This window comes from Trematomus bernacchii, unplaced genomic scaffold (assembly GCF_902827165.1).
Source record: "Trematomus bernacchii unplaced genomic scaffold, fTreBer1.1, whole genome shotgun sequence".
Classification (NCBI taxonomy): domain Eukaryota; kingdom Metazoa; phylum Chordata; class Actinopteri; order Perciformes; family Nototheniidae; genus Trematomus; species Trematomus bernacchii.
This window is the reverse complement of record NW_022987973.1, coordinates 14,492,278-14,519,398: the sequence shown is the minus strand read 5'-3', so window position 1 is coordinate 14,519,398 and position 27,121 is coordinate 14,492,278. Positions and strand designations below refer to the sequence as shown.

Below are 27,121 nucleotides of genomic sequence, written 5' to 3'. Positions count from 1 at the left end.
GACCGGCTCTCCCAAGGTGAGAGGAGTGGACTGCATGCCAGGTAAGAACTATAAGTATCACTTCACCTAATCTTTCAGTTTTCTAATATAGCCACACTTTGACATACTAATTGATTGACTTTTGTTGATTAAATGATCAAATTCAATATCTAAACTTACAATAATACTATTAATGAGGACTTATGTCACTGTTAGGTTAAGATAATGAACGAGCAACTTAGAGTGGACGACGACAAGAACTGTATGCTGTATGTCTGATTGTTAAAGCTAACATTATTTTTGTATTATCAATAAGTCTGCCCAATATCTCTTCTATTCATTGATTAATTGGTCTGGAAATGAAGTCCAAAGAGGCTAAAACCACCAAATGTGCTGCATATTGCTTAAAAATGATTTAAATATATAATTGAAAAATCCACAAACCATCTCTGAGGGACAGCTTTAATGTGCGTGTGATGCAGACAGAGAGAAGGGGAATCTCTATATTTGTACATGTTGACAATGCATGAAGGCATTAGACTCCAGATTTGCCACCACAGGGTGGACATGCTCCACTGGACATCCTCAGAGGAGATGATGCAGATGGAGCCATGAAAAGAACCAGAAACACCTACAACAAGGCTGCACAGTCCTCTAAATCTGCTATGAAATTATGGATAATTTAGTCTGCAACAGCATCTTTATCTACATGAAAACACACAATATAGATAGTCAAGGGACACATCTGTTCATTATTGAGCTTAGAAACAGCTCTTGATCATCTTTATCAGCAGCAGATGGATATCTGTCTTTTTCAAATCATTTTAAGGACTCTGCCTGGGGTTTATCTTTCCATGAAAATCTCCATGAAATCTGAAAACCTGTTTTAAAGATCTCCGCAAAGCAACACACATCCAAACAAACAAAATGACTCCATTGATTTAGCTAGCGATATAAAGCTCACTTGAATCATGTCAGGCTTGAAGAATGGAGAGAGGCAGAGCGGATGGAGAAAGGGTTTTCTTTTTAGTGAATCAATGAGTGCCATCTGAGCCACAAATCACATGGCAACGGGTGATGGACAGGAGAAAGAAGTTCAGCAGATATTCATTATCTGAGAGCATGATTCTCAGATTGCGGGGCCTGTAATAGCCTGTGCCAATTGCACAATAACAGAAACCAGCAATTATCACGACATGGACCTGGTAATGATAAAAGATGAGTGAGAAAGAGATTCCTGCATGGCATCAGATTTTGTTCCACCTCCATCCATCGTGTTTCACCATTAATTCAGCCATCTAAATATGTTTGATTCTTCTTTTGAAATACATTAGGCAGGACTATAAAGTCATTTGCATTACTGTTATGTAAACACTTATCTCCTGACTCACAGAGGCACTTCTGTTACCGCTGCTGTATGCGTTTGCAATACAGGGATTAGACAGGATATGACCCTGTAGGCTTAAGCCAGTAGTAAACAAAAGCGCAGCAGGATTCTGCTTCACATAACCATAGCTGATGTTATCGCTGAAACTTTAGGGGGAAACAATCTCACTCTTGCAGCGCTCTGATCCCCCCTATCCATGTATTTATAATGCCTTTTTAGTGGAAGAGAGAGGACAGATTGACAGATGAAAACACAGGAGCAACACGGAGCTAAAGCTGCGGAGTGTATAACATAGCCATCTGTCCGCCTGCCGCCCTAATGGACATCACTGATCTCTCACCGTGGAGAATTAAACTGCAGGCTTTTAGGATGGATATGGGTCACACCGGGTTCTCTAACAGCGGGGGCTTTGGGAGCGGGAGAGTGTGAGGATGGGGAGAGAGGAAATGATAGAGGGATGGAGAATTAAGTACCTAGAAAGGCTTATAGTGATGATCATTTCCTGCTCAGATTTTCTCAGTGTTTTGCTGCTTGGCTGTTGGCAGACATGTTTGTGTGTCTGACCTTGAAATTCATGCTGCAAGAGAGTCTTAACAAAATGCTATTTCTTCATTAACTAAAACTATTAACTTACAAATAAATGTAAAGTTCATAAATCGGTCTCTCTTGCTCCTGCAGAGTGTCCGTACCACAAGCCTCTTGGATTTGAGGCCGGGTCAGTGAGTCCGGACCAGATCACCTGCTCCAACCAGGACCAGTACACCGGCTGGTTCTCCTCCTGGGTCCCCAGCAAGGCCCGGCTCAACAGTGAGGGCTTTGGGTAAGTGCTATTTCCAGGTTGTAAACAGCTTACCGACATACTGATATAAAAAAGACAGGCAATGCAAAAATAGATATGATAAATGGAACTGTGGACTATAAAAAAAGAGTGATCTGCTTAGATTCCATGCTCCTGGTATTGTTCAATGTTGCATGCACTGTCACACCATCATGTCTTAATTGGACTCCTGACATCACATGCAGTGTTTGTGTTCCTCCTGCAGGTGTGCCTGGCTCTCTAAGTTTCAGGACAACAGTCAGTGGGTGGAGATCGACCTGATGGAGGTGAAGTTGGTGTCAGGGATCCTCACCCAGGGCCGCTGTGATGCTGATGAGTGGATCACCAAGTTCAGCGTCCAGTACCGCACAGACGTAAAGCTCAACTGGATCTATTACAAAGACCAGACTGGAAACAACAGGGTAAGTAGAACCCAGTCAAAACCTATTTAGTGAAGCAATGTAAAAGTCAAGTTACACCGATGGGCCTGATGGGGATCTCATCATTTAATATGTACACTTTTTTAACTCTTAGATTACAGATTTGTGTCTGCAGTATATTCAGTCAGTTTAAATCCACAGTAGTGTAAATGAATCCCTCCTGACCCTTCATTTGTTTCCCTCTCTCAGGTGTTTTACGGAAATTCTGACCGCTCCTCGTCTGTGCAGAACCTCCTGCGGCCGCCCGTCGTAGCGCGCTTCATCCGCATCATCCCCCTCGGGTGGCACACACGCATCGCTCTGCGCCTGGAGCTGCTGCTTTGCATGGACAAATGCAAATAAACCTCTCCTCCCGCCATCCCCGAGGCCTTCTCCCAAAACCTCATCTCATCCTAATTCCCACCATCGTCTGAGTGTGTGGTCTCGTTATATTCACAGATTTTGCCCCCTCCAGCTAAATGTATAAAACCACAAATTGAAGACAAGACCTTCTGATTTAAAAAAAAAACTATTTGACTTATGTGATTTCATTAACTGTTCATTTGATGTGCTCAAAGAGCTTCCATTCTCCCCTCTCTCTATTGTCTGTGTTGAACCAGCCTCTCACATCAGGCTTTCATTCGGTGCGTTCTCAATAGATTGCTGCATTTGCAAAGAAATGGCATAAATTCAAAGAAATAATCAGGCATGGAGAGGGAGAGGCAGCGTTGCTATGGAGGTGGTATCCAACAGCTAGACACAAGCTCTTCCAAAAATATTTGTGTCCTCCTGTGAAATCCTGTCTGCTCCTCCTGTTATTTAACAGTAAACAGGGACCCTTCACTCTCTCCTCTGTATAATCCTTCAAAGATAAGGCTGTTGATAATCAACATTCTTCTTACTGTCAACAAATTCCATATAAAAAACAAGTCATTTGATCCTAGTTTTGTTTGTGTGACCAAAGCCACATTTAATATCTGTTGTATTATTCCACAAAACTATAAATACATAGAAATGAGCCACCCTGTTGCATATTATGTGACTTAACCATAGATTACTTTAGTTATATTGAGTCAATAGCAAACACATTATCCTGCTGCTCTAAGTACTCAATGTGTATTGATCTGCAGCTGAACATTGACTTTTGGGAGGACCAAAATAAACAAAATAAAAAGGATACAATTAGGTTTACATAATTGAGTGTGGTTTTACTGCCAGAGACAGAATTAAAAAAGGCAAAAAATAACACTTTCTTTGCTTCTCTTAGAGATTTGTTGATAATAAGGAATCTGTAGAATAATAAGACTTGTTCTTTCAAAACGCCTGTGATGATGTTATTCCCATTTTCTATTTTAGTTGTAACAATTTTAACCTGAAGAACATTTTTACATTCATCTTTTTTCAGTGTGTTTGCAATGTAAAGATAGAGGGATGGATAATGTGCTTGTTGTTAACTCCTGATTTGTTTCATTTGTTTGATTTAGTTTCCCGTGGTGCTTTGAAAACTCATTATTTCATTGTATTTACTCTGAAGATGTTTTCTTAATTGTATCTTTAAACTATTTCCTGGATTAAATTAACACTTGTTTCATGTCTCTTCTGGTGTTGTGTCTGTCTGTGCTACAAAACAAACATATGAGCCATTCAAAAATGTACAGTTGGCTTTTATTATGAGACCCTATCATTTAAAGTAGAATGGTCAGTATAGATACTCTCTATTATTTCTATTTACACCCTGTAAGAAGTGGGAAACAGCTAAATGAAAAAAGAATGAATGTTTCAGGAAACACATTCATATTCATGAACAAAAGGTCTTCTTCTCATCTCAGTGGTCAGTGTATGTGGCTTGCATGGGGTTCATGTCTTCGTTTCCATCTGAAGTGTTGAGTCAGAAAGCTAATATAAGGCTTCGGGTCACTGGCAAGGCAAGCTTTGTCATCACAATGTCCCATTAATAGTAGAGACAAACCAACTGCAGCAGTCATTTACAATCAGTAGCAACCAGGATTCTCAATAATAAACAATACTGGGCAGTGTTATAGCCCTGGGTCATGTTCAAGGTGAAATTGTAAATAAAAAATGTATTGCAGAGCGATGTCTTGATATTATATGTGGACACTCTTCTTGCTTTCATCACAGTTTCCTTATGAAAATTCTTCTGTGCTATTTGGCTCCTTTTAACTTTGCCAGAACAATCTGCATCAGTCTCTTTCTGAATGTTATTGCCATATAGTCAATTTGTTCATTCCTTTTTTGCTTGTATATATTCATCCTCTCAACAGATGAGAAACAAAAAACATGAATTTCTCAAACATTTTCTCTAAAGTCCACAGATGTCTAGAGTTTTTGCACAAATGCATTCATTCTTCTTTGTTGTCTCCTGTGATATAAAAGCTTCTCCACTAAACTTTAAAACCACAGAGGAAGAAGAAGGAACGAAGGGTTGAGATGAGACTGGAAGGAAAATGATGCTGTATATTTTTCCTAGGCCACTAACAGTGTTTTGTTCTATTTTATTTGTTTGTAATCATCCACAGGTCAGTAGACAACAAGTAAATGCTTTTTATGAATAACCTAGTTAAGTAAAATCATCCCTGATTATGACTATCAATATTAAAAAATAAAAGTTGTAATGCAAATACAGTAGCAAAACCAAATTCAGATTTACAAAAGGCATTTACAAAAACTTTGAAAACACAAGCTTTTAAAATGCACATGAAAAATGTAAACATTAAAAGATAAGTCTTGTGTTATTTAATATCTTTGTTAATTTTGACAAATCCCATGAAAAGAATAAACCCACAGCTGGGGGCATATTACTTCAGGTACCGGTGGGTATTGAAATACAATACGGGAGCCAGTTGGAGTAAGAAATGTTTGCGTGTTAAGGCTTATTAGATACCAAAACAATGCACAAAGGTTATAACACTCTGAAACAGTCTTATTTTAAATCACTGGAAAGTGATCATTGCGGTAACTATATTATTATTATTATTATTATTATTATCTGTAATATCAAAAGTTGTGAGAAAATAATTACGAAATAAAGTGTTCACATTACAGGCTGCGAGTAATATAATATGAGTAATTCCACACAATGTTGTTGAAACTTTTTTCTGGACTTGATCATCAGATCTTCAAAACCAAAACGTCTAAAGAATTTCCATAAACAGCTGGGCTGCTCGGTTATGAGTAAACTGTAAAGAAATCCAGGTCAACAGTGAGTTTGTTGGAACTATTTTCAGCAGCGGATTAATACACAGTTGGTTCTATGGTGAGCAAATACAGCAGCAGGACAGCATGAGGGATTGATTCAAATCAAACTACAGTGCCCATGTTTATGGTAATTGCTCAATTATGTATTCCTATTAGTTTTATGAAAACGGCTTAAGATTTGTTAATATATTAAATATATTATTGTTTTTTTAGTTTTCATGGGATTTGTCAACAAACAAGAAATATAAAATACCAGCAGACTTAACCTTCCTTACTTAAAGGTTGTAGGTGATGTATGCCTTTTGCAGAATGCTCTCCCCCTATTTTGCACAGTTACACGTTGTTCTTGAGTTAGTCCTGCCTCATTTCATAAGGCTTACTTTTCACCACCAAAGGCCGCCAAAGTCTTGATGTTTTTTTACTGGCTGTTAGGGCTGTAGACCAAACCAACAGCACAGCAGGTGGCAGCACGGCGCTGGAAAGCTCTTGTCACTGATAAATGAACTGAGAATGGGGCTCATTTAAAAAAATGGTGACACCAAGAATGGGACATATCATGATCAGACATTTTCTTATGTAAAGCACAGAGCCTAACAGTCTCACTCTTGATGTTCTGCTACCTAACCCTGTTGACAAATAGCCCAACTTGTCACAAAACTCCAAAACGTACTGTAAGTCATGATGGTGAAGCGCAGAATTAGTCTAGATGTGAAGTGAAATATATATTTTTTTACTTTGGGCAACAATATTCATCAATATTTCTATACATGTGGATGAAACAAATAGAAAAACTGGTAAAAATAAGATGATAAAGCGTGAAAATCGGTAAATAACCTATCAAATTGAACAAAAAAGGACATTCACCATTATTAAATATAATTTTTGACATATTGTATTATTAACACATACATATCTATGCTTTTCTTTGTGTTGAAACTAAAGCTCTTGCAATTACACATTTAATTCTATATTACCTTATAATATTCCCATATAACCTACATACTGTGTCATTTATAGCTTATATCCTTGAATTTAAAACAAATACATATTTAATAAATAATGTTGATATAAACTTTTTTTTTGTTCTTATCAAATAACAGAGCTTGAAAACATTTGAGTGTCTTGGCCACCGGCCTGACAGAAGTCGCTTTGCTGTAGAGTCCTGTGAGCAGAAGATGGCAGCAAAGAGGCCACTAAAGATCATCTGTCCTCTCTTTGTTACACACACAGTCACACACAGCGATACAGTACTGGCATCCCCAGACAGAGTGGGCCATGTCCTCTCTTTGCTTCCCTAAACGACAGTGTTACTGGTGTTCGTGTTTCAGTGTCTGGTCGTTGTATTTTCCAGAAAACAGATGACTATGTTTCTGAATGAAGACTAGATCCAATGAAATAGGCTTTCATGTAAACTTGTACTACGGTACCATGATGTCTGCATCTGGCAGATGCTTCCAGGGTGGAGACGTTTAGGAGGTGGTGTAGTTTTGTGGGCGGGGGGTTTACAGCGCGGTCTCCTTCAGGTCATTGAGGTTTGGCATCCTGACACGGGACGCTCGGGTAAAGGTGGGTCCGTTCTGCCCCGGTTTGATTCCCAGTTGTTCGGGGGTGAACTGAGCGCCCTCCGCCCTCTGCAGAGCAGACACGTGCCAGCTGGACTCGATCTGTCCGGGGAGGGGGTAGCTGGGCTTGCGGCTCTTAGGCTGGGCAGAGCTGCTCACCCCGGGGTGCCCCCTGCTCTCGGCGTGCCCTCGGCCCTCAGGGTAACCCGCCTTGGAGGAGGGCTGAGGGGGGTTGGGGGGGGGGGCTTGGAAGCGCAGGTCTGGAGGAGGAGGAGGAGGAGGCTGTCCTTGATTTGAGGAGGAAGGGGAGAGGTGAAGGAGCCTGCGGAGGGACTTGAGTGGTTGACTCTGTGAGGTGGGAAAGAGAAACAGATAATGTATGACTCTAAAGGAAAAGGATCTTTCATTGTTTTCATAGGACTACAAAATATATAAAACCCAACAGTGTATTTATCCCTCTCCAAATCCTCAATACTGTCCTACCCTGTCTGTGTTATTTCCTACTGGAGACTTACATGTCAAAATGAATTAAAGGAATAATTGTTGCAGGAATTTGTAGGCTACATAACAACAATTATTATCTAATTTTCAATTCTAGTTGAACACTATAAGGAGCTGAAATAGACTACCCAGAACAAGCCTGAACAAAACACTACGGCCCTCTTTATTATATATTATTTGATTTTGCTCTATTGAAAAAAAGGCTGAATACAAAATCTGTTACCATGAACTAACAATGCAATTTGTGCACTGGACTGCCTCTCTACAAACAATACATTTGCAACAAGTGGACAACATTCACAAAGGGCTGGCATTCAAATGTATTTTATATGCATATTTGTATAGATATATATGTAGAATGCACTGCTAATGGTAAAATATTGCCATTTTCAACTCAATAAGGCTCAACATCTCCTAAGCCACACTTCCTGCTGATAACGCCTGTATTTCGTTATAGATAACTACATCTTTCACAGTTCATAGGATATCATATTCAGAATCTTAATAATTTATGTATTTAAAATGTTTTGGCTTAAAATCAACATGATATTATGATAAGGTCATTTGGTCTTCAGTTTGTAGCTTCATACCTGAGAGTGTGAGTCCACTGGTTTGTCTGTTTGCCAGTCATTAACTCTCTCTCGCTCCCTCCCTCTTTCCCTCTCTCTCTCCCTTTCTCTCTCTCGTTCTCTCTCCCGTTCTCTCTCTCTCTCTCTGTCCCTGTCCCGGCTCTGTTCCTGCTCCCGGTCTCTGTCTCGGGATCTCTCGCGGTTTTTCCGTCGGCTGCCGTGGTGAGAGGAGGATTTGGAGGTCCTCTGCAGCGACAGGTGTTCTTGTCCGTTTCCAGGAACCTGATGTTTCACAAAAATACAGGAACATAATTAACAACTATCAAAAACAATGACATCATGTTAACTCTATTTCTTTCTATGGCAATGTCACATTTTGAATCCCAGTCAGGTTCTCCATGCACCCCTCTGCAGCACCAGACAAACACGACGCTGTGGTGACGGTGATAAGTGATGATGTTACAGAAAATAAGGTCTACAAACGTTTTGTGCTTTTAACTAACTGTAACAAACAGTTGGGCTGCAACTAAGACAATGTTATCTATTAAGGACTTCTTTTAAAAATATATATTATTTAATTAAACTTTCATCAATCATTTATGGCCATCATCATTTTTCAGAAGTTAAGTTCTTGTTTTGTGTCTCATCAGCCATTCCAAAACAATATTTTTTATACTAACAATAGCAAAAACAAAAAGCTAATAAATGACCTGTATTATAATAACAATATAGATGATCAGAGGATCATCTATGATTTAGATATTATATGAGAAGAAGTGTTTTAGAGGTCCTGCCACTTGGATTTTGTCACCACACTAGTTGTTTTCCCCTGTTTCCAGTCTTTGTGCTAAGCTAAGCTAAGCTACGCAGCTCCTCATCTAACTCTCGGAAAGAAAGCAAATCAACATAAGGTCAAACTATTCCTCCTCCATCACCGTGCAGAGTCCAGAGTTGGGTTAAGGAGCTTTTGAATGTTGTCAGTATGTCCATGGATCTCATGTGATACAATGACATTTGAATTGAAACGAATGATACTCGACGTGCAGATGTGTCGCCCTCACAACAACCAGCATACATGTCTCACAATGCAATATGAAAACAAGGCGACCGCATATGACACACATTATAGCAGAAACATAATGGTTGCACAGACGCCGTGCAGTATTCGACTCAAAATGTATTTGAAATCCTTTCAACTTGAAACGATTCTCAGTCACTCAATAATGAAGCGTTTGAGAGGATTTCAAAGCAGGTCATTCTGGTGAGTGGGGTGTGAGTTAACATGCAGCCGTAGAGTTGAGGTTAGATTACTGGTGAGGCAGGGTAGGGCACGGTAGGCTGGTGCTGTACCATGGGCGAGGCCACTACAGGGAGGACTTTGACAGCTGAGTTGTGCTTTAAGCTATTCTTAGAGCTAAAGAGGGGGAAAAGGCTTTTCTTGATGCTGGGGTTCCTCCCGTCCTCCGTGTCCGTCTGTGGAGCAGAAGACGCACAGCCACAACTCTCAACACAAATCTCTGACAGAAAATAAAAAACATCTGCAGAACCTGATCCTTAACCACTTCAAGAAATATTACTTACTACTTAAATATAACTATTTAATTGTTAAGATCCTAGGAAGAAAATTGAGAGTTGAAATTCAGTATTAAGTATTGTGTTTTTTTTGGTAAACTTCTATGTGTTAACATAACATAATCAAACCAGCCAAAGTATTAGACATTAGCACATCACTATATACATTCCAATGGGGCAGAAATTAGTTGTAAAATATTACACAGTTTTTATAAACCACTTTGGATGTAAAACAAAATGTTGGTTATAATCAAAAGTATGTTTTTTTCCTGCACATTTTCTTTTCAAATTAACCGGTCTGAAGGAGCCTATTGATACCCAGTAAAAACAAACTTCATTAACAAAGGATAAAACGCAACGAACCAAAGGAAATGTGTGCTGGATGAAATGTCTTCGATGATCTTACTATTTGAGTCTTCTTCTTTTTCTTCTTCATGGCTCTGAAGAAGCCTTGTTTCTCCTTCTCTTTGGCGGGCTCTGGAGGATTCATGACCATTGCTTCTGCTGCGGTCCTGTATGGCAAATTGGAAAATTGTTCAGACTGTATGACTCATGTTTGTGATTACAGGTTTAGGAGTAGATGGTGACTTCTTCACAGGTGTGTTTCATATGCTAGGGGCACAACCTGAATAGATCATGTTATCAAAGACAGTTCTTTGGATGTTCTTTGGATCCTTCAGCTGTAATGTGCTTTTTCCATCCTGTATGCATTTCAAATGACCAACGCATCGCAAATGACATCCGTCTCCATCCGTCAGATGTAGCTTGTCAGCCATTGCCATATAAACTAAAGACATTTTAATTGCCCTAGAGTCTAGACTATGGAGAAAAGTAGCCCTTTTTATGTATGTTATAAATGAGTTGTTCTTGGAATCTTGGATAGTATAAAAAAAACACCAAATAAACTGTATCTTGGTCACTTCCTATAATACGTATGTGCACTCCTATGGTTCATTGGGACAATAAATACTATAATAACTGCTTATTTTTCTTCTGCAGAAGAAAGTAAATATGAGTTGAATTCAGTGATATTGTCACATGTTTTCATTGATGTCCTTTCAGTCATTTAGTTGCTGTGATAATACGCTTGTAAAATCTGATCTTAGTTAGTGTTATAAAAGTGAGAACATTTTAATCATTAAATGATGAGATCATTGTACGTTGTTTTGTAAAGCTCAGTTCCTAACAGAATGAACTATAAATGTGGACGCTTCAAACTGCAGTGTCCTTTACACAGCATTGAGTTCACAGGTTCTACTTTTATTTAGCCTTTATTTATACAGGTGTAAAATCTCATTGAGACACAAGGTCTCATTTGCAAGAGAGACCTGTCAGTGGTAACACTACCACACAAAGTTACAGACAGACAGGACACTAAACACAGAGGCAACACTACTTGGATGGATACTTTACAGTATCCATCCCTGAAGTCGGCAAACATGCTAGGCCAGTTTAAATAAAAACTTCTCACCAGTCAAAAGCCGTCTGGCGTTTGGAGTGGTTGACCATGACGACAGGGTCTCCGGGCAAATTGGAAACAACCGGCCCTCGACCCTGACCGAGAGCGTCGTGGAAAGAGGAGGAGTTGTCTGGTCTCGGGGAGGGGACTGACACAAGGAGAGGAAATTAATCAAAGTTTGAGAGCTGTTGTTAAATTATGAAAAAGTCTACCTGCCCTGGATGTTTCATTTCAATTTACAACACTTACATTTCCAAAACCCACCATGTCTGTCTTGTCTATTAAAGCCCAAGTGGCCCAAGCTTTTGAATATGTTTTTTGGCAAGTGTAGAAAAAAACCATAGTTCCTTGATTCTATTTCCTGATATTTAAAATTGAAACTCAACAACTTTGTGTCAAACTCATGTCATTTTACAAGTCATCTATATAGAAAACTACACCACCAAATACAAATATAAGAAGAGAAGTATGCAAGTTTTTAAAATCTTTAAAGTATGTTCCTTTATGTCCTTCTCAGATTGTCTTTTTTTGCAATTGGTTTATCAAGAACTGAATGGTTTATACAGGGCTGTTTGTTGTAAAAAGAAGATAAGATTTATCTGAGACCTAATACATTTTACTCTTTTATAATCCTATTTATATTTTGTAAGTTGCAGTGTATTTATTAAACGTCTTGTTTAATTTTCAAATGATGTGGAGCATTTGAATCGCCTTGTTGTTTAAGGGTGCTACACAAATTGCCTTTCCTAAATAATCACTTTTTTGGAGGACACAGTACACACATTTTGTCTCTTGGTGCTTCTTCTCCTTACCTCGGTAGAAGCTGCCTACTCTCCGAGGCATGGACTCAGTGAAGATCATCCGGTTCTCCTTGGAGGATCCCACATCCTCAACATGAGGGTCGTGATACATGCCGACCTATGAAAACACACACGGATCAAGCAGCCAAACAAAAATAAACATATCTATATAAAGTTCCTCAGTAATTTCATATTTGTGATCAATGATCTAATTTAATTTCAACTGTTTCTTATCGTTAGCGAACAGACTCTTTGCTGGCTCACATCAAAAGACAATCGGGACAATCTTAAAGCTTTTCAGCGTTTTAACACTTATACCAGCGACAACGTGCAGTGAGGCTGTTGACCTTCATAGAAACAGAAAAAGCTATGGAAAACACAGAGTAGGGGGGGGGGGGGGGGGTCGGACCTCGTTTTTAGAGCGCTGTGTATGATAAGCAGCAGTGTTGTCCCTCGTAGAGTCTTTGATGGGGGCACAAGGGTGGCTCATGTCTTTAGGTGACTGCTCACTCTGTTGAGGAGACGGACAGCGAGGTCAAAGCAGACTGGAAGAGCAGCATGAAGCAGCAGCAATGATAATGTGAGACAGAGACAGTCCCTGCACACACGGTCCACTCGTGAAAAACACACATTTTCAATAAGTTAAAGAAAATATTCACCCAAGACAGTCATGAAATGTGCTTTGAATTTCTGTGTATGTACCCATTATTCGCCTTCTTATTAATATCAACATTTTCTCAAAATCCCTTTCACCTATTTCTAGTAAACTGTGTTTAACATTTGTTGTTAGGTTTTAAATGCAGGAGGAGAACTTCACCGATGTCTTTCTAAAACAACTCAACATCTTGTGGCTGCATTGCATTGTGGTCTATTGAGAAATAGTGTTAAATGTAAGGTTATAGTGTCAAAAGGATATCATTGGTCCTGCCCTTCTGCTGACTACGCTGCCATCAGTTTATCATTTCTTTTTTTAACAATAGAATAATTTGTCAGAAAAAGCTTGAACTATTTTTCTTTAAATATCTAAAACAATAAATGTATACAATTATATTTTAACTTGTATTTTATCTTGCATACATTCAGATATAAATGTTATTTGATACCCTCAATATAATGCAAGACAATTCTGGTGGAGAATACTAAAAAGCTTTTACTTGATTTAAGTTATTTAACAAATGTATTATTACATTATGTTATTTATATTATGTTATTAAATTAAATTTTTTACACTATAGTTAATCATGTAAATTATTTGCAAAACAAATGGCAAACCATATCTATGTGTATTTGAATGTATTGTATTTGAGTTAACACGATTTTTTTGTCCCCAGTGTTTGTGACTGAACAAACCTTGCCTTTTAAATATTCAACTTTAAAATAAAAAAAATACCAAATGGATTATCTTCACAGTGTTTGTCAGTATTTGAGGGTGAATGTTTCCTTTAACAGCCCCCACTCTCACAGGACTGTGTGCCACTAACCCTGGTCAAGTCCTCGGTGCAGTCCTCTCTGGAGGAGCTCACTGAGTGTCCGGTGAGGGTGGTGCGGTGCTGCAGCTGGGGGGAGAGGAGCTGCAGGCTGCTGGCACGTGTTGGTATCGCCTGCCCGGGTGTAGGCAAGACCGCCAACCCCCCCTCCATAGGGTGTGGTCGGTGGCGCTCCCTCCTCACGTACATGGAGTGGCGCTGAGGCCGCTGCTGGGAGGAGAAGGGCGAGGTGTAGCCCAGGCCGTAGTGATAGGACTCGTGTGGGGAAGGCAGGGTGTGAGTGGAGGGCATCCCTGCTCCTCCGGGGTCCAAGAGCTCCGGAGCACCGGCCTCCTCTGGACGAGCAAAAACATCCTTAGAGCTACATATTCATTTTTGATTAAACAATCATTTAGTTTGATCAAATTTTCTGTCAACTCTGTGAAAAAATGGCCATAACATGATAGCTATCTTACATTTTTTTGAAGATATCTCAAAAGTAAAACATTTAATTTTTGAACTTGCTTAAACGGCAAATCAATGGTTGAAAATATGTTTACCACTACAAGTTGAAGTTGTCATTTATGACATGTCAGACACTTAAGTGAATGTAACGAATACACAATCAAATTAATATATGTAATCTTTCTCTTTTATTAAAATTACATTTTCAGGTAGATAATGAAGTGGTTGTATACTATAGTTGACACTGTTGACCCTCCTCAAAGTACAGAAATCAATGTTGTCTTAAGGTATGGTTCCCAGCCAAAAACTCCTCTTTTAAAAGTTAAATTTGTCTGGCTGTTTTTAGAACTGTCTCTGGTGAAAGTGACAGAACAATGACATAAAGCATCTTACAGTTTTCTGTACAGACTGTGGTTGTCAAAGGTGACGTGAATAATATAAGCCGCTGTCTGTCATTTTTCAGTTTTTGGAGATCAAGTGTTTGAGGCAATAGATATAAATAATTTTAAAGACCTTGAATATTATTAGAAAAAAGGCATATTTCCATTCTTAATTCAGTGGCCAATGACTCTCAGACCTACCTGGTGCTAAAGGTTTATGTCTGGATTTGTGTCTGGATGAGGAGTCCAGTGTGCTGCTCTCCATGCGGACGTTGCCGCTGCTACGAGAGGCGGGGCTGTGCCCAGACCGATCACTGTGCCGAGCAGAGGGGCTGCCGGGGGGGGCCTGGGGACCTGGAGGGGCGTTGAGGTCTAAACAGCTGGCGGGGAAGAAGCGGGCCCCAGGTCCTACCCCTGCTGTTGTGTTGGAGTTTGGGTCATCTGGGTGGAGTCGCCCGTCGCTGAGGTTCCCGACAGATTTGGCATCACTCAGTGCGCTGTGGCTCTTGGACAGGCTGAGATAGGATGCTGAACTCTTCGAAGAGGAGGACATGGAGCCGTGGGAGGATTCTGCCATGCTGTGGGCGGCATGTCGGCCATGTTGCTTCTCTGATCCAGACTGCAGTGTGTTGTTCTTCCCTTCCAGGAAGGTATGGCGACCGACCTGCTGCTGCTGCTGCAACTGTTGCTGCTGCAACTGCTGCTGCTGCAACTGCTGCTGCTGCAACTGCTGCTGCTGCAACTGCTGCTGCTGCTGCTGTTGTTGTAGTAGTTGTTGTTGTTGTTGTAGTTGTTGTTGTTGCTGCTGCTGTTGTTGTTGTAGTTGTTGCTGCTGCTGCTGCTGCTGCTGTTGTTGTTGTTGCTGCTGCTGCTGCTGCTGCTGCTGCTGCTGCTGCTGCTGCTGCTGCTGCTGAGAGCGAGAGGAGCTGGGTTTGCTGTGGCCATACTTGGCCCCGTGGTCAAGCAGCTTTGTGGAGGGTCCCAAATTGAAATCAAACTCAGTCTTGCCTTTGGCTTCTTTGGGACTGAGCAGCGGGGGCAGGTTGTTGTTAGCCAGGTCTTTGTTGGAGGAGGCAGAGCGATTGAGGGTCTGGGACATGTACTGGGCCTTGGGGTGCAGCGTTGGGCTCAAACTGGACGGGGCAGGTTTGTTCCCGTTGAGGAAACTCTTGTTGCCGAGGTGATGGAGGTCCCCATGGCGAGGGAGGCTGGAACATTCTTTAGCGTTGGAGCGACGGCTCGTGCTCTTAGTGTGACTCCTGGATGGACAGACATCACTCGCATTATACTAGAGATCATCATACAGTCCTAATCTGTGTGAATGTTGCATTGTATCAGATCTTATTCCAACTTTCCTATAACCGATTAAACTATTCAGTCTTTCTAGGAAAAGTCTCTTAAGGGCCATCTTCCCTCAACACGCAATGCTCATGTCAAGAAGCAATGATTGCAGCCATTAGAGTAAATTGCTACTATTTTATTACTTTAATAATTTAAAAAACTGGCCTAAAAAGATTGAACAAAAACCTTGAGCTGCATAAAGTAACACTTAAAAGTCATTACGTTTTAGAAAAATCCTGATGGCATATCATCTAAACTTTAAGTGTGTGCTGCACGTATTCAGAGCATCAAGTTTATGATAATGATGCCTCTGTACCTGGTAAATTGCCAATTGAGGGGTAAAAAAGGTTATACTCTTTCCAAGTATAGTACAAAACTATATTTTCTAAAGGAAGTAAGTCTGCAACAGATTTTCCCTCACATGGAAAACATTTTCCTGCATGCATGGATGGTATATACTGTTGTCTAGTTGGTCATAGTTGATGCAAGAAACGCAAGCCCCACAGGAAAACATTTGTAATCTCTGTGACTTTCACTCGCTTTAAACTGTTAAAGCTACAGCTCTCTATAGATACCCATGTTGAAAAAGGGTCACAGTTTGTGAAATGATGACATATCCTGTGATGTAATAGAAAGTTTCCAATCTAGAGTTTCCAAGCTATCAATCTATCTAAGTTAAATAATTATGACAAAATAAAGAGGTGTTGGCAGGAGGTACAGATAAAGGAGTCCTACCTTGTGGGAACTGTGTTCTCTCCGTGATGGTGTGTTTTCCTCTTGGAGGAGCGCGGTGGGTTGGGCGAGGCAGGAGGAGGCCTCTCTCTCTCCGCCTGCCTCAGAGGCTGGAAGGCTGGATGGTTCAGACTCTGCTCCGTCAGGAAACGCTCAGTAGGATTCAACAGCAACAGGCTCTGATGGGAAAACATGTTAACTGATTACATATTGATTATTGACAGGATATTAAGTTGATAGAATTATATTAGTTAAGACAACATGTCCATGTATTCTCCATGATATGGATTTAGAGTTTCAGATGTAATACCTTCATCAGATCCAACATCAAACCACTCAAGATGCCTTGGTACCTTCTTTCCAAAGTCTGAGGATGAGTAACTGAGGGAAACTGACAGACAGACAAACATTGGATCAAATTTGTATCGAAACTAGACTTTTTGACGTATAGAAAAGAGAATGAGAGATTTCCACACACACACACACACACACACACACACACACACACACACACACACACACACACACACACACACACACACACACACACACACACACACACACACACACACACACACACACACACACACACACACACACACACACACACACACACACACACACACACACACACACACACACACACACACACACACACACACACACACACACACACACACACACACACACACACACACACACACACACACACACACTTTGGTTCGGCCTTCTGGGACATTTTCTCTTGCTGCTAAACTACACACCAACCACCTAGCTCATGAGTCATAGCAATCCACTCAGTCATGGTGCTGGGAACACTGCCATGAGAGAGAGGGAGAGAGAGGGACATATAGACAGAGAGAGGGAGCTGAAAGGGAGGACAAATCTGGTGGTAGGAGGGGTAAGAAGAAGAAGACTGTAGAAAGTGTAAAAGAGAATTTGTCCTACTCTGATTCCATGAAAGCGAGGGTTGTTGTAGAAGAGTTTCATCTGCTCTGCAGGAAGCGACCCCAAAACCTTCTGAATGGTGAAGAGCTGGAGACAAGTGATTAATTGAAGACATTAAGAGGCGAGAATGGCTGTTTCCAAGGTCAACTATGATGAAGTGTCAATCTAATTGTTAAACCAATGGAGGACAAGAAGTACATAAGGTCCTCAAGCAAGGAATTTTTACAAATCTATAGTAAATCTGTATATCTGCTGACGAAGAAAATATGAAATTAGTAAACAGCTACTAAGGTGATTTTCTTTGACAGCTGTATGGAGCTGTATTATTATTTTCACTAGCTCTGGTTGTGAACTTTGTGTGTCTGTTGTTTGGAAGCGTGCAGTTCCTTTAAAGAGGTTTTTTTTGCAGAAAACTGCAGCAAAATTAAACCAAAACCATTAAGTCCTGATATATATCAAAATGATATCAGATGCAAACAATGTGTAAAATAAACATAAAATACTTTTTTGTCCAGGTTGTGGGTCCAACACTATCTAACACTACAGTATCATAGCTTTTTAATGTCTGCTTTATTTTTATAGCAGAAAAAATGTCAAGTCAAAGCGGCTCTTCGCCAGGTACAGATTATAGTCGCCATAAAAACATTATTATTATTTTGATGAACAGCTAACTGACTAATGGACCTTTTTGTTGCATTGCCTACCTGATCCATCTCACTTTCCCCTGGAAACAGAGGCTGTCCGTCACTCAGCTCCCCGAGGATACACCCCACCGACCACATGTCCACCGCCTTCCCATAGGGAGCCCTGGGAAGAGAGAGTACATATAATTTAGAGATGATTATAAGAATGATGAGGAGGATAATGTTATTTTGTGGGATGGTGGTGCAGTAAAACAAAAGGATGGATGCTGAGTTCCTGCTGGTCATAAAGACGATGGGCATTTCTAAAGGAACGGAGCTGAGGAGTCTGGTGAGAAATGGCGAGAGATCTGGCAGCAGAAAAGCAGAGGAGCGGTGGTGTTGGAGGGAGAGAGTATTTGAGTGGGCGGCATTCAAACGCTGTCTCAATAAATGTTCCAGGGCATTTACTAAATCAGGCTACAGCAGTGAAGCTACATGACATTCAGCTGTTATACGCTAGAATGGACATTCAATGCAGCAAAAAACAGCATAAACTGCGAAAATCCGAAATGTAGTCTCAGGGTACAGTGTGCACGATGGGTCGTGTCATTATATTGAAGCAGGTGAATCATCGCCTCTTTTTGGGGAAATAGAAACACCTGTTTCATCTATGATGTGATGAAAAGGGTGAATATGGAAGTTACACAAAATTATTAATTGAATTGAACCTTGTGCAAAAAAATACATAAATATAATACAACAAAATGAAACAGTTAAATATTATAATGCTTCACAGCTGGCTGCTGTTTTAGAATATGAATAAATTGGCAGCTGCTGTCTGTTAATGTTAAGTCATTATTTTTCAAATTTGGTGAATTTTTAGATAAAGAAAAGTATTAACTGTCCCTCTATAGATTGAGAACATTCACTACTTCTTAAGATATATGAACACTCAATTATAAGGCTGAAAATAAGGTTGTTGGTTTTTGCAGCTCATGAAAGCTGATGAGTTTGAGAGGCGTGATTTGACAAGACTGTGACAATATGTTAGATGTCACCGGACACATCTATGAAGCCTTACAGAAGGTAAGGTGACGTATTAGGAATGACAACTAAGAGCAGAGTAGTCGTTTTCATGCATGTTCTGCTGCTACTAATTTCTCTGGGGACCTTCTGTAATCCTCTCATGGACCCCTGGAGAACGGCTGATGTTTTACTGGTAGCATATTTTTGTGTGTCAAACACCACTATCTCATACGTATGAATGAATATGCGCTGCCAGATCCTTTAAAGCACATAGACACATTTGGGATCTTTGGTCCCAGTTTTTTAATGGTTGTTTTATTTTAGTCAGTTAGTGTTATCATTATGAAATGCAGTGATTTCTTTATATCTCTTAGAGTTGTAATGCCATGGCAATAATTAGCCTCATGTAACCTTAAATGAAACATATTCAAATCACTTCTTTGCAGTACGCTTGAAAGATTGGGATTTCAGGAAAATGAGAGCACTGGTGTTGGAAAGGTATCCTGTATCTTGAATTAGGTTATTGGAAACACTATCAGGAGAAAAGTGATAGATCAAAGTGACACTGTCTGACACAATCTTCTATAAAAGCTGGTAGAGAATTAAAGAAATGCTGAGAATGACTTGCGCGAGCCAACAGAATGAGGTCACTTTCTCTTTCTCCTTGATTTTCATGTTGTCCGACAGACTTACATGCACGCACACACGCACAAACACATACACACACACAAGCACACTCACCCAAGCAGCAGCTCAGGAGAGCGGTACCACCTTGTAGCCACATACTCAGTGTAATTGGCATCTGTTCCTTCAGACAGGTTACGAGCGAAACCTGAGCCAGAGAAATATGGAGATGAATAAATCTCATAGATACTGACACTATGTTTTAGACATTCAGCACTGTGTGAAACATATAAATGGCTAATTAGTAAGAGTAAAGTGTAATCAACACTCTTGGACGGCGACAGTAACAACATGGCCATCATCCCATGTGACCAGACACCTAATTAGTTATGTCACTGCAGGAGGGCGGAGACCGTGGTGCGGCTGTACAAAAGTCCAATTTAAGCATGAAATATCACAATAAGCAGAATGCCAGCTCTAACAGTGAATAACAAACAATTCTCACCCCAGCTGAGTCAGTAGGATTGCATTAGATAAAAGTATGCAAAGCTGACCGACTGTGATTTTGAAAATAGGCACAGAAATTCACCTGGGAAACTCGAATATTACAAAGCAATGCTCTAACTATACGGTTAGTATTTTACAGGGGAAACAGAAGCCTAACCTTCACTGGACTTTCTTTGGATATTACTATGGCAGTTTGATTGTGCAAAAAACCACCTCACTGCGTTTGACACAGCCAGTTGGCTGCTTTCCAGTGGCAGAATTGATTTTTTTACAACTTGCAAGGGGACAAATTAATGGTGGGATATTTCACAGAGACGTGAGGCCAAAGAAAACAAACTGCCAAGGTTAAAAACAAAGATATAACTTAAAAGAATCGCAGATAATGTGAAAGCATCATAATGAACCTTCATGTACAGCAGGATGTCTAATAAATCACTGTTAATAGCTGATTCCCTCTGTTGAACCAATGCAATTAGATCTATTTGACAAGGCAAACGTGTAAAACACTGCACTGGTTTTACTGCAGTGCCCATGTAAATCTCAACAGCTCGACGTGATAATATGGCAGCTGTAAGGAGAAGACCAATGACTCACCAAAGTCACAGAGTTTGAGAACATCCTCGGAGCTAATGAGGAGGTTCTCCGGCTTGATATCTGTATTAGAGACGCAGAAAAACAGCTTTTAGCAACATGTTTCAGTGATAGAATTGCAATTGTAGCACAATCCCAATATAAGCCAATTACCCTGTATTTAAAGTGAGCTAAAACAACCTGTTTTACTTAAAGTGGACCTATTATGCTATATTGGAAAAATATATTGTAGGGCCATACCTAGTATCGTTTTTGGCTTAAAATACCAAACAGATCACCCATTGTAGCCATGCCTCATGTTGCTCATACCCCTCTTTTGCAGCCCTGTTAGAGAAATGCGGATTTTGGGTCCTTAGCTTGAAAAAAAAAAAAGAGGAGGCGGAGCTAACGCCTGATCAGAATTCTACCGGAGATAAAGTTAAATTCTGCTGTGATAAAACGCCATCCTGTTCTAAACCACATCAAGGATTATTTCTGAACCAGTATGGAGCTCAAATGCTTTTTCTCTTGCAGGTTTATCACAAGGTGAGTTCCATTTTTTATTTCCTGCTTTTTAAACACATGTGCTCTACAGTACAGGTTAGCTCTGAGTGTTAGCGAGGCTTGCTAATGTAAACAAAGACGAGATTACGTCCAAAACACGTCAGGCATTGTTTCTGATAGCAATTTTCTGTGGGTCAGCCGCCGATTTGACATCAGATCGGCGGCAAATCTGTATCCGCTCGTTGTACCCCTGCTTTTAAAAGATTTGGGTACGGAGGAAAACAGAGGGGGTTTTATTTTCTGACGCTGCGTGAGTTCCCCGACGCACCGGGGACACATATTTATGTATAAAAGACATCAAAAAGTGCATTTTGCATGATAGGTCCCCTTTAAGATGATTGCGATTTTCAGTCTAAACACCAGGTGACACTAACGTTGAGACATTGATGTAGAAATAAAGATGCACTCCTCACCTCTGTGGACTATATCATTGGTGTGACACCAGTTGATGGCTTTGATGAGCTGGTAGATGTAGCTGCGGACTTTATCAGGCGGTGCACCGTTGGGCAGCTCCTCTAAAAGCTCCAGCATGTTCTGCAAACCAGAGAAGAGAGAGGATGTGTGGCTGCAGGTTGAGTTTGCTGAATATGTGTTATTAAAATATGAATGTTGCTGAACTTTGTCCTGGATTATTCCTACAGAGGGGATTGGACTCCCTGATCTCACTTTTCCTTTAAACCCTGATCAAAGGAGTCAGAGGGGACACCATGCTAGAATTACTTGAGTACAGTATGAAAATAAAAACCTGTCATGAAATAAACTCTTGGCTAGATACCCTGGCAACACAGTGGGGAATACCATTATTCACCAACAGCATAGTTCATATGTTGCCATGGTGATGCTGTTTTTATGCTTAACTGAGCAGTCTCAACATGCAGAAACTAGATGCAGCAGAGTGGAGACATGCAATGGAAGAATCAGTGAGGGCATAGCATGAAATAATAATGATAGTGTCAGGCTGACCCTCTCCACATATTCAAAGACCAGGTAGAGTTTCCCCCTCCTGCGAAAAGCCTCCTTCAGCTCCACGATGTTGTCCTGCTTCAGGGTGCGGAGCATCTTCAGCTCCCGAAGCGTCGTCTCCTTGACCTCCTCATTTTCTGTGCGGAAATTAAAAAGACTGACTTAAATTGCTTCCTTTTTTTTCTCCCTCCATTTCTCCCTGCCTCGCTCCTTCACTCACCTTCGCTGTCTTTGAATTTCTTAATGGCCACCAGCTCATTGGTTTCCTGTGAAGACATCAGGATGTGAGTTGTGTTAAAACGAAATAAATAAAAGGCATGGAATTAACCCTCCTGTTGTGTTCGGGTCAAATCTGACCGATTTACTACTTTCATCAATCATAACTTTTTTGTTTTACATTCAATTGCATTAAGGCTTTATGATATCCTTCACAGTAGACATTTGAACATATACATTTGCTGATCACCACTTTCATTGAATTTTGGATGATTTAGTCAACTTTGTAACACATATGGTGTTCCCGGTCAAAAATGAAGAAATGGAATTAATAACCATCCGGATCAGATAAAACACACACACAAACACCCAACCAACCACCCCCCCCACGCACGCACGCACGCACGCACGCACGCACGCACGCACGCACACACACACACACACACACACACACACACACACACACACACACACACACACACACACACACACACACACACACACACACACACACACACACACACACACACACACACACACACACACACACACACACACACACACACACACACAGAACAATTTGATACATTTCCCGCTCTTATGTGCCCATCCCCCCACATGGATCACACCTGGCCCACGCAATACATGTTCAGTGTCTATTCTTTGTATATTTACTGCAGTGTTTCATGTATACCAGTGGTCTGATACAATATTTACAGTTTAAAAGGGTGTTAAATGAAATTTGGTGATGATTAATGGTTTTTGTGTTAATGTAATAGCAGTTAAAACGGGACCGGTCAAATTTGACCACGAACACCAAAGTAAGGGGGGGAAAACGAACACAACAGGAGGGTTAAATAAAGGCTCAGTGATTTTCTGAGATATAATGACAGATACAAAGATACATGCAACATTCAAATAAGATGTCAGACATAGAAAGTATTTGTCGAGGGATTGGTGAAAAAGACGAAAAAGAGAAAAGCTAAAGATATTCAAATTAATTTCCTGGCCTCTCAATAAAAAAAGGAAGCTCAAGTTTCAGGCATTGCCAAGTCAAGAGCCATGCTGTGTGCTCTCTTTTTAATTATTGTGCCACAGGGCAATCCCACACAAGAAACAGCACATCCTGGCATAGTTGATATGCACCGTAGGTTTCCTTCAGCTCCTTGCTGGTAGCAGATACAGAGATTTAAAGGCTGTGCTGCAGCTTCACACATCAAGTCTATTGTCCAGCTTTACTGGAAAACAATACAACTGTAGCTTCTGCTGCAGGTTTCCACATATCAGGTTGATTATTTGTGGGATTAAAAAAAAAACATAAATGAGGTATGTTCTTGCAAATAGGACACTCATAGGGTAATTGCACATGTCTTCAAATCCTCTTCAGGTTTTAATAGATGTTCTACTGGCTCTGTGTATGATTGGGCAAAATACAATGAACACAGCCAGATATAAATCATGCTTTCATGATTACCCCGCTGTATTGTGTTTAAGACCATGAGAAGCTCCTGCAAAAGGGAATTATTTCCCACAATAAAGCAATCTATGTGATAGAGCTACCTCTTGACACTGCAGTGAGCATTTCCGTGCCTTATCTCAGAGTACATAAAGTAACTTCATTTGGTCCCAAGTATGCTGGAGGACTAACATTAAAGGTAGGGTAGGTAAGAATGGAGAAACCAGCTCGAAAAAAAAAAAATCTGCCCTTTCCTTCAGAGCCCCTCCTCCAACACACACGAACGCGCACATGACCAATGAGGGCACGAGATAAGTTTGTGCACAGATGGAAGGCTGACAGGCAGGTAGGCCATCCAGTTATTTTAGCCGGGCCGGCTAAAATAATTGGTCGTGCTTTTTACAGTACTACGGCTTCCACAGATGATTGTATGTATTTATTGTCAAAGCATTTCATTTATTCATTGCTATCGGAATGTTAAGAGCATTCCATGTGATATAACAAAAAGTGTTTCTGAAGTGAATTACCTACCCCACCTTTAAATCGCCAAATTGTCTCTGATGATTTGTTTCAGTATGTTCCAGTGAAACCCGTTAAGCTTCTCCTTCCTAACATAGAGTAGCAGTTTGGTCTGGCGATGATTTTCCTTAGAAACTGTTGAGAAATAACTATCTGGACTGAGGTAAAATTACTCAGTGGTTATATGGTTTGCATTTTAATGAACAGTGACTATTGTAAGGCTTCAGATTAACTTTGATACATGAGAGGGGAGACTGAAGTCCTTAGATGCACACACAGACACAAGTCAAGCAGGTATTCACAGGTGAGCAAGTTTATATACGTAAATATATATTTTTTATTAAAAGATAATGCCCTTGATGGCATTTCTATAGCTTGAAACAATACATAACACAAACTGTTTGCTTCAGTGGCAGTATGAAAGATGTCATTTTTAAATATTCTTTAAATACGATTTTTTGCATTAAAGACTTTGTCCTTTGGTCACACTAAAAACAGAACAAAGTTAAAGACTGAAATTATATTTAAAAAGAATGTCAAATCTTTTGAAAGGATGCAACATAACTGAGTGACGTCATTGTTTAATCCTAATGTTAGACCCTGAGGAGATGTTGACAACAGCAGTCCAGAGGGAATTACAGCATCAGGCCAGTGTCCTCTGATACTCTCATGTTTATCTATTGTCCTTTTGTCTAAAGAGGGTCAGAGAGACAGTCAGCCTCAGTGTCGAGAAGAGGACCACGTGGTTAGGAACAGAAAACAAAATAAAATAGCATGGGGCAAGAGCTCTTATTTACAATTAATTATAAGTAGAGCTTCAGTTTCCAGTGAAAGAAAGTACATCCGTGATTTCATTGTAATTTTCTTCTTTGTATTCAATGATGAGGCAAAATCAGAAACACAGATACAGCATGTTACACACGCTCTGTGGCAGCACCCTGTAATGTGCTGATGATGCTTGTGGCTCTGACCTCCACTGATTTACCTTTTTTGAGCCACTGTAAAGTCAGCACATCTAAAAATAACCTCTTGCTAATTTTCTGCTGAGGACATGAACAGCCACTGATTGTCACATTCAACAAAAGAGCACAGCTTTCACATCAGCAATGAAGGTTTATCATACAATGGCAGGATGTGTGCAATAATCAGGCTACCATAATCTGTGCCACAGAGGAGGTGATGTTAGTGCTCTTATCTTTCATATTAATACATGTCTGCTATATAGAGGTCAGCATAATTATGCTAAATGGGAAAAATACACCACACTTATAGCCCATTTTTACCTTAAAGCACGTAGCAATTGGCCTGTCATCTATTTGCAGTGCTGTATTTTACTCATCTCAGCACCCCCCCATCATGAAAACTCCATATTTTGATTGTCCTTATCTCCTTTCTTTTTGCCCTTTTATTCAATTACATTTGCTTTCTGACACAGGTCCATATCTTTTATTTGTTTGTCTTTATTTGCCTCCTAAATACTATTTCCATTAACTGGTCTATTATTTTTCCCAAAATATGATCCATCTCAATGTTTACTGATATTGGGATATAAAAGTACCATGCCGCTGAACTTGTGCTCTTCAACATGTAGAGTAAAGTCATCTTAAACTGTGACAAAACCTTATATTAAACAAAAGCAACGTTTATTCTCATCCAGACTGATATCTTACATCAACAATCTTTTTATAGTAACCCAGTTCCTTTTATAAATATATAAAATGTCAATCAAAAGTAACTAGAGCCCAGGCACTTACTATGGTTTACCAACAGTCAAAACCACAAAAGCATTCTGCCTACAAAGATTACAAACTTTAAAAATAGCAAAATTCCCAGGTTTTTACAAAATACTTAAATTATTTTTCAAAGAGTAACTAAAACAGTTCCTGTTAACCCAACCAGTGGAAATGAATTAAAACCCCTTAAGCAATACAATACAGCAGATAACATTTAGGCACCAGGAATAACCGGCTAGCGTGTAGGTTGAGCCATTGTCACTCCCAACACACAAATTCAAGATAACACATAAGCCTCCACATACACACACCCACATACGCTAATACAACACTTCCATAAAGTGGCAGAACATTGCACAAACGCGGGCACACATTCGCTCAGCTAATTAAATGTTCCATCAAACACATGCTGTACTGTAAAGTATACATAATTTATACAGGGGCACACATTTATAATGCATTTCGTGTCTTGGTAGTACAGTTAGGCTCTTCTGAGTCACCTGCTTGGGTTTGAGCCCGCTGCCTCGCACTACCACAGACTGCTGTCGACTCCTAACAGGGTGACCCATTTACTGTCAGCATAGTCTCCATATTCAATACCTCCCTTTAACAATCCTACTCTCCATCTCACACACACACACACACGCACACGCACACGCACACGCACACGCACACACACGCTCTCCCTCTGCCACCCTTTTTCTCTT

The 27,121-nt window shown here is 40.3% G+C and overlaps 2 protein-coding genes across 2 annotated transcripts in view; one reads left to right on the top strand and one right to left on the bottom strand.

Annotated features, from left to right (window-relative positions):
• Window positions 1-4,167, top strand: part of rs1a (retinoschisin 1a) — a 5,165-nt gene extending 998 nt beyond the window's left edge. The window contains exons 3-6 of the mRNA XM_034116975.1: window positions 1-41; window positions 2,045-2,186; window positions 2,410-2,605; window positions 2,813-4,167. The exon at window positions 1-41 is cut by the window's left edge and continues 86 nt beyond it. Coding sequence (XP_033972866.1) covers window positions 1-41; window positions 2,045-2,186; window positions 2,410-2,605; window positions 2,813-2,965 — 532 coding nt within the window. The 3' untranslated portion in view covers window positions 2,966-4,167. The remainder of the gene's footprint in view (window positions 42-2,044; window positions 2,187-2,409; window positions 2,606-2,812) is intronic.
• Window positions 4,168-4,245: 78 nt separating this feature from the next.
• Window positions 4,246-27,121, bottom strand: part of cdkl5 (cyclin-dependent kinase-like 5) — a 31,591-nt gene continuing 8,715 nt past the window's right edge. The window contains exons 5-23 of the mRNA XM_034117056.1: window positions 22,711-22,756; window positions 22,491-22,627; window positions 21,941-22,061; window positions 20,988-21,047; window positions 20,004-20,094; window positions 18,318-18,420; window positions 17,614-17,700; window positions 16,976-17,056; window positions 16,669-16,844; window positions 15,480-15,851; window positions 14,794-15,272; window positions 13,763-14,103; window positions 12,691-12,792; window positions 12,294-12,399; window positions 11,494-11,629; window positions 10,429-10,534; window positions 9,762-9,923; window positions 8,472-8,732; window positions 4,246-7,728 (exon numbers count right to left, since the gene is read on the bottom strand). Coding sequence (XP_033972947.1) covers window positions 7,321-7,728; window positions 8,472-8,732; window positions 9,762-9,923; window positions 10,429-10,534; window positions 11,494-11,629; window positions 12,294-12,399; window positions 12,691-12,792; window positions 13,763-14,103; window positions 14,794-15,272; window positions 15,480-15,851; window positions 16,669-16,844; window positions 16,976-17,056; window positions 17,614-17,700; window positions 18,318-18,420; window positions 20,004-20,094; window positions 20,988-21,047; window positions 21,941-22,061; window positions 22,491-22,627; window positions 22,711-22,756 — 3,375 coding nt within the window. The 3' untranslated portion in view covers window positions 4,246-7,320. The remainder of the gene's footprint in view (window positions 7,729-8,471; window positions 8,733-9,761; window positions 9,924-10,428; window positions 10,535-11,493; window positions 11,630-12,293; window positions 12,400-12,690; window positions 12,793-13,762; window positions 14,104-14,793; window positions 15,273-15,479; window positions 15,852-16,668; window positions 16,845-16,975; window positions 17,057-17,613; window positions 17,701-18,317; window positions 18,421-20,003; window positions 20,095-20,987; window positions 21,048-21,940; window positions 22,062-22,490; window positions 22,628-22,710; window positions 22,757-27,121) is intronic.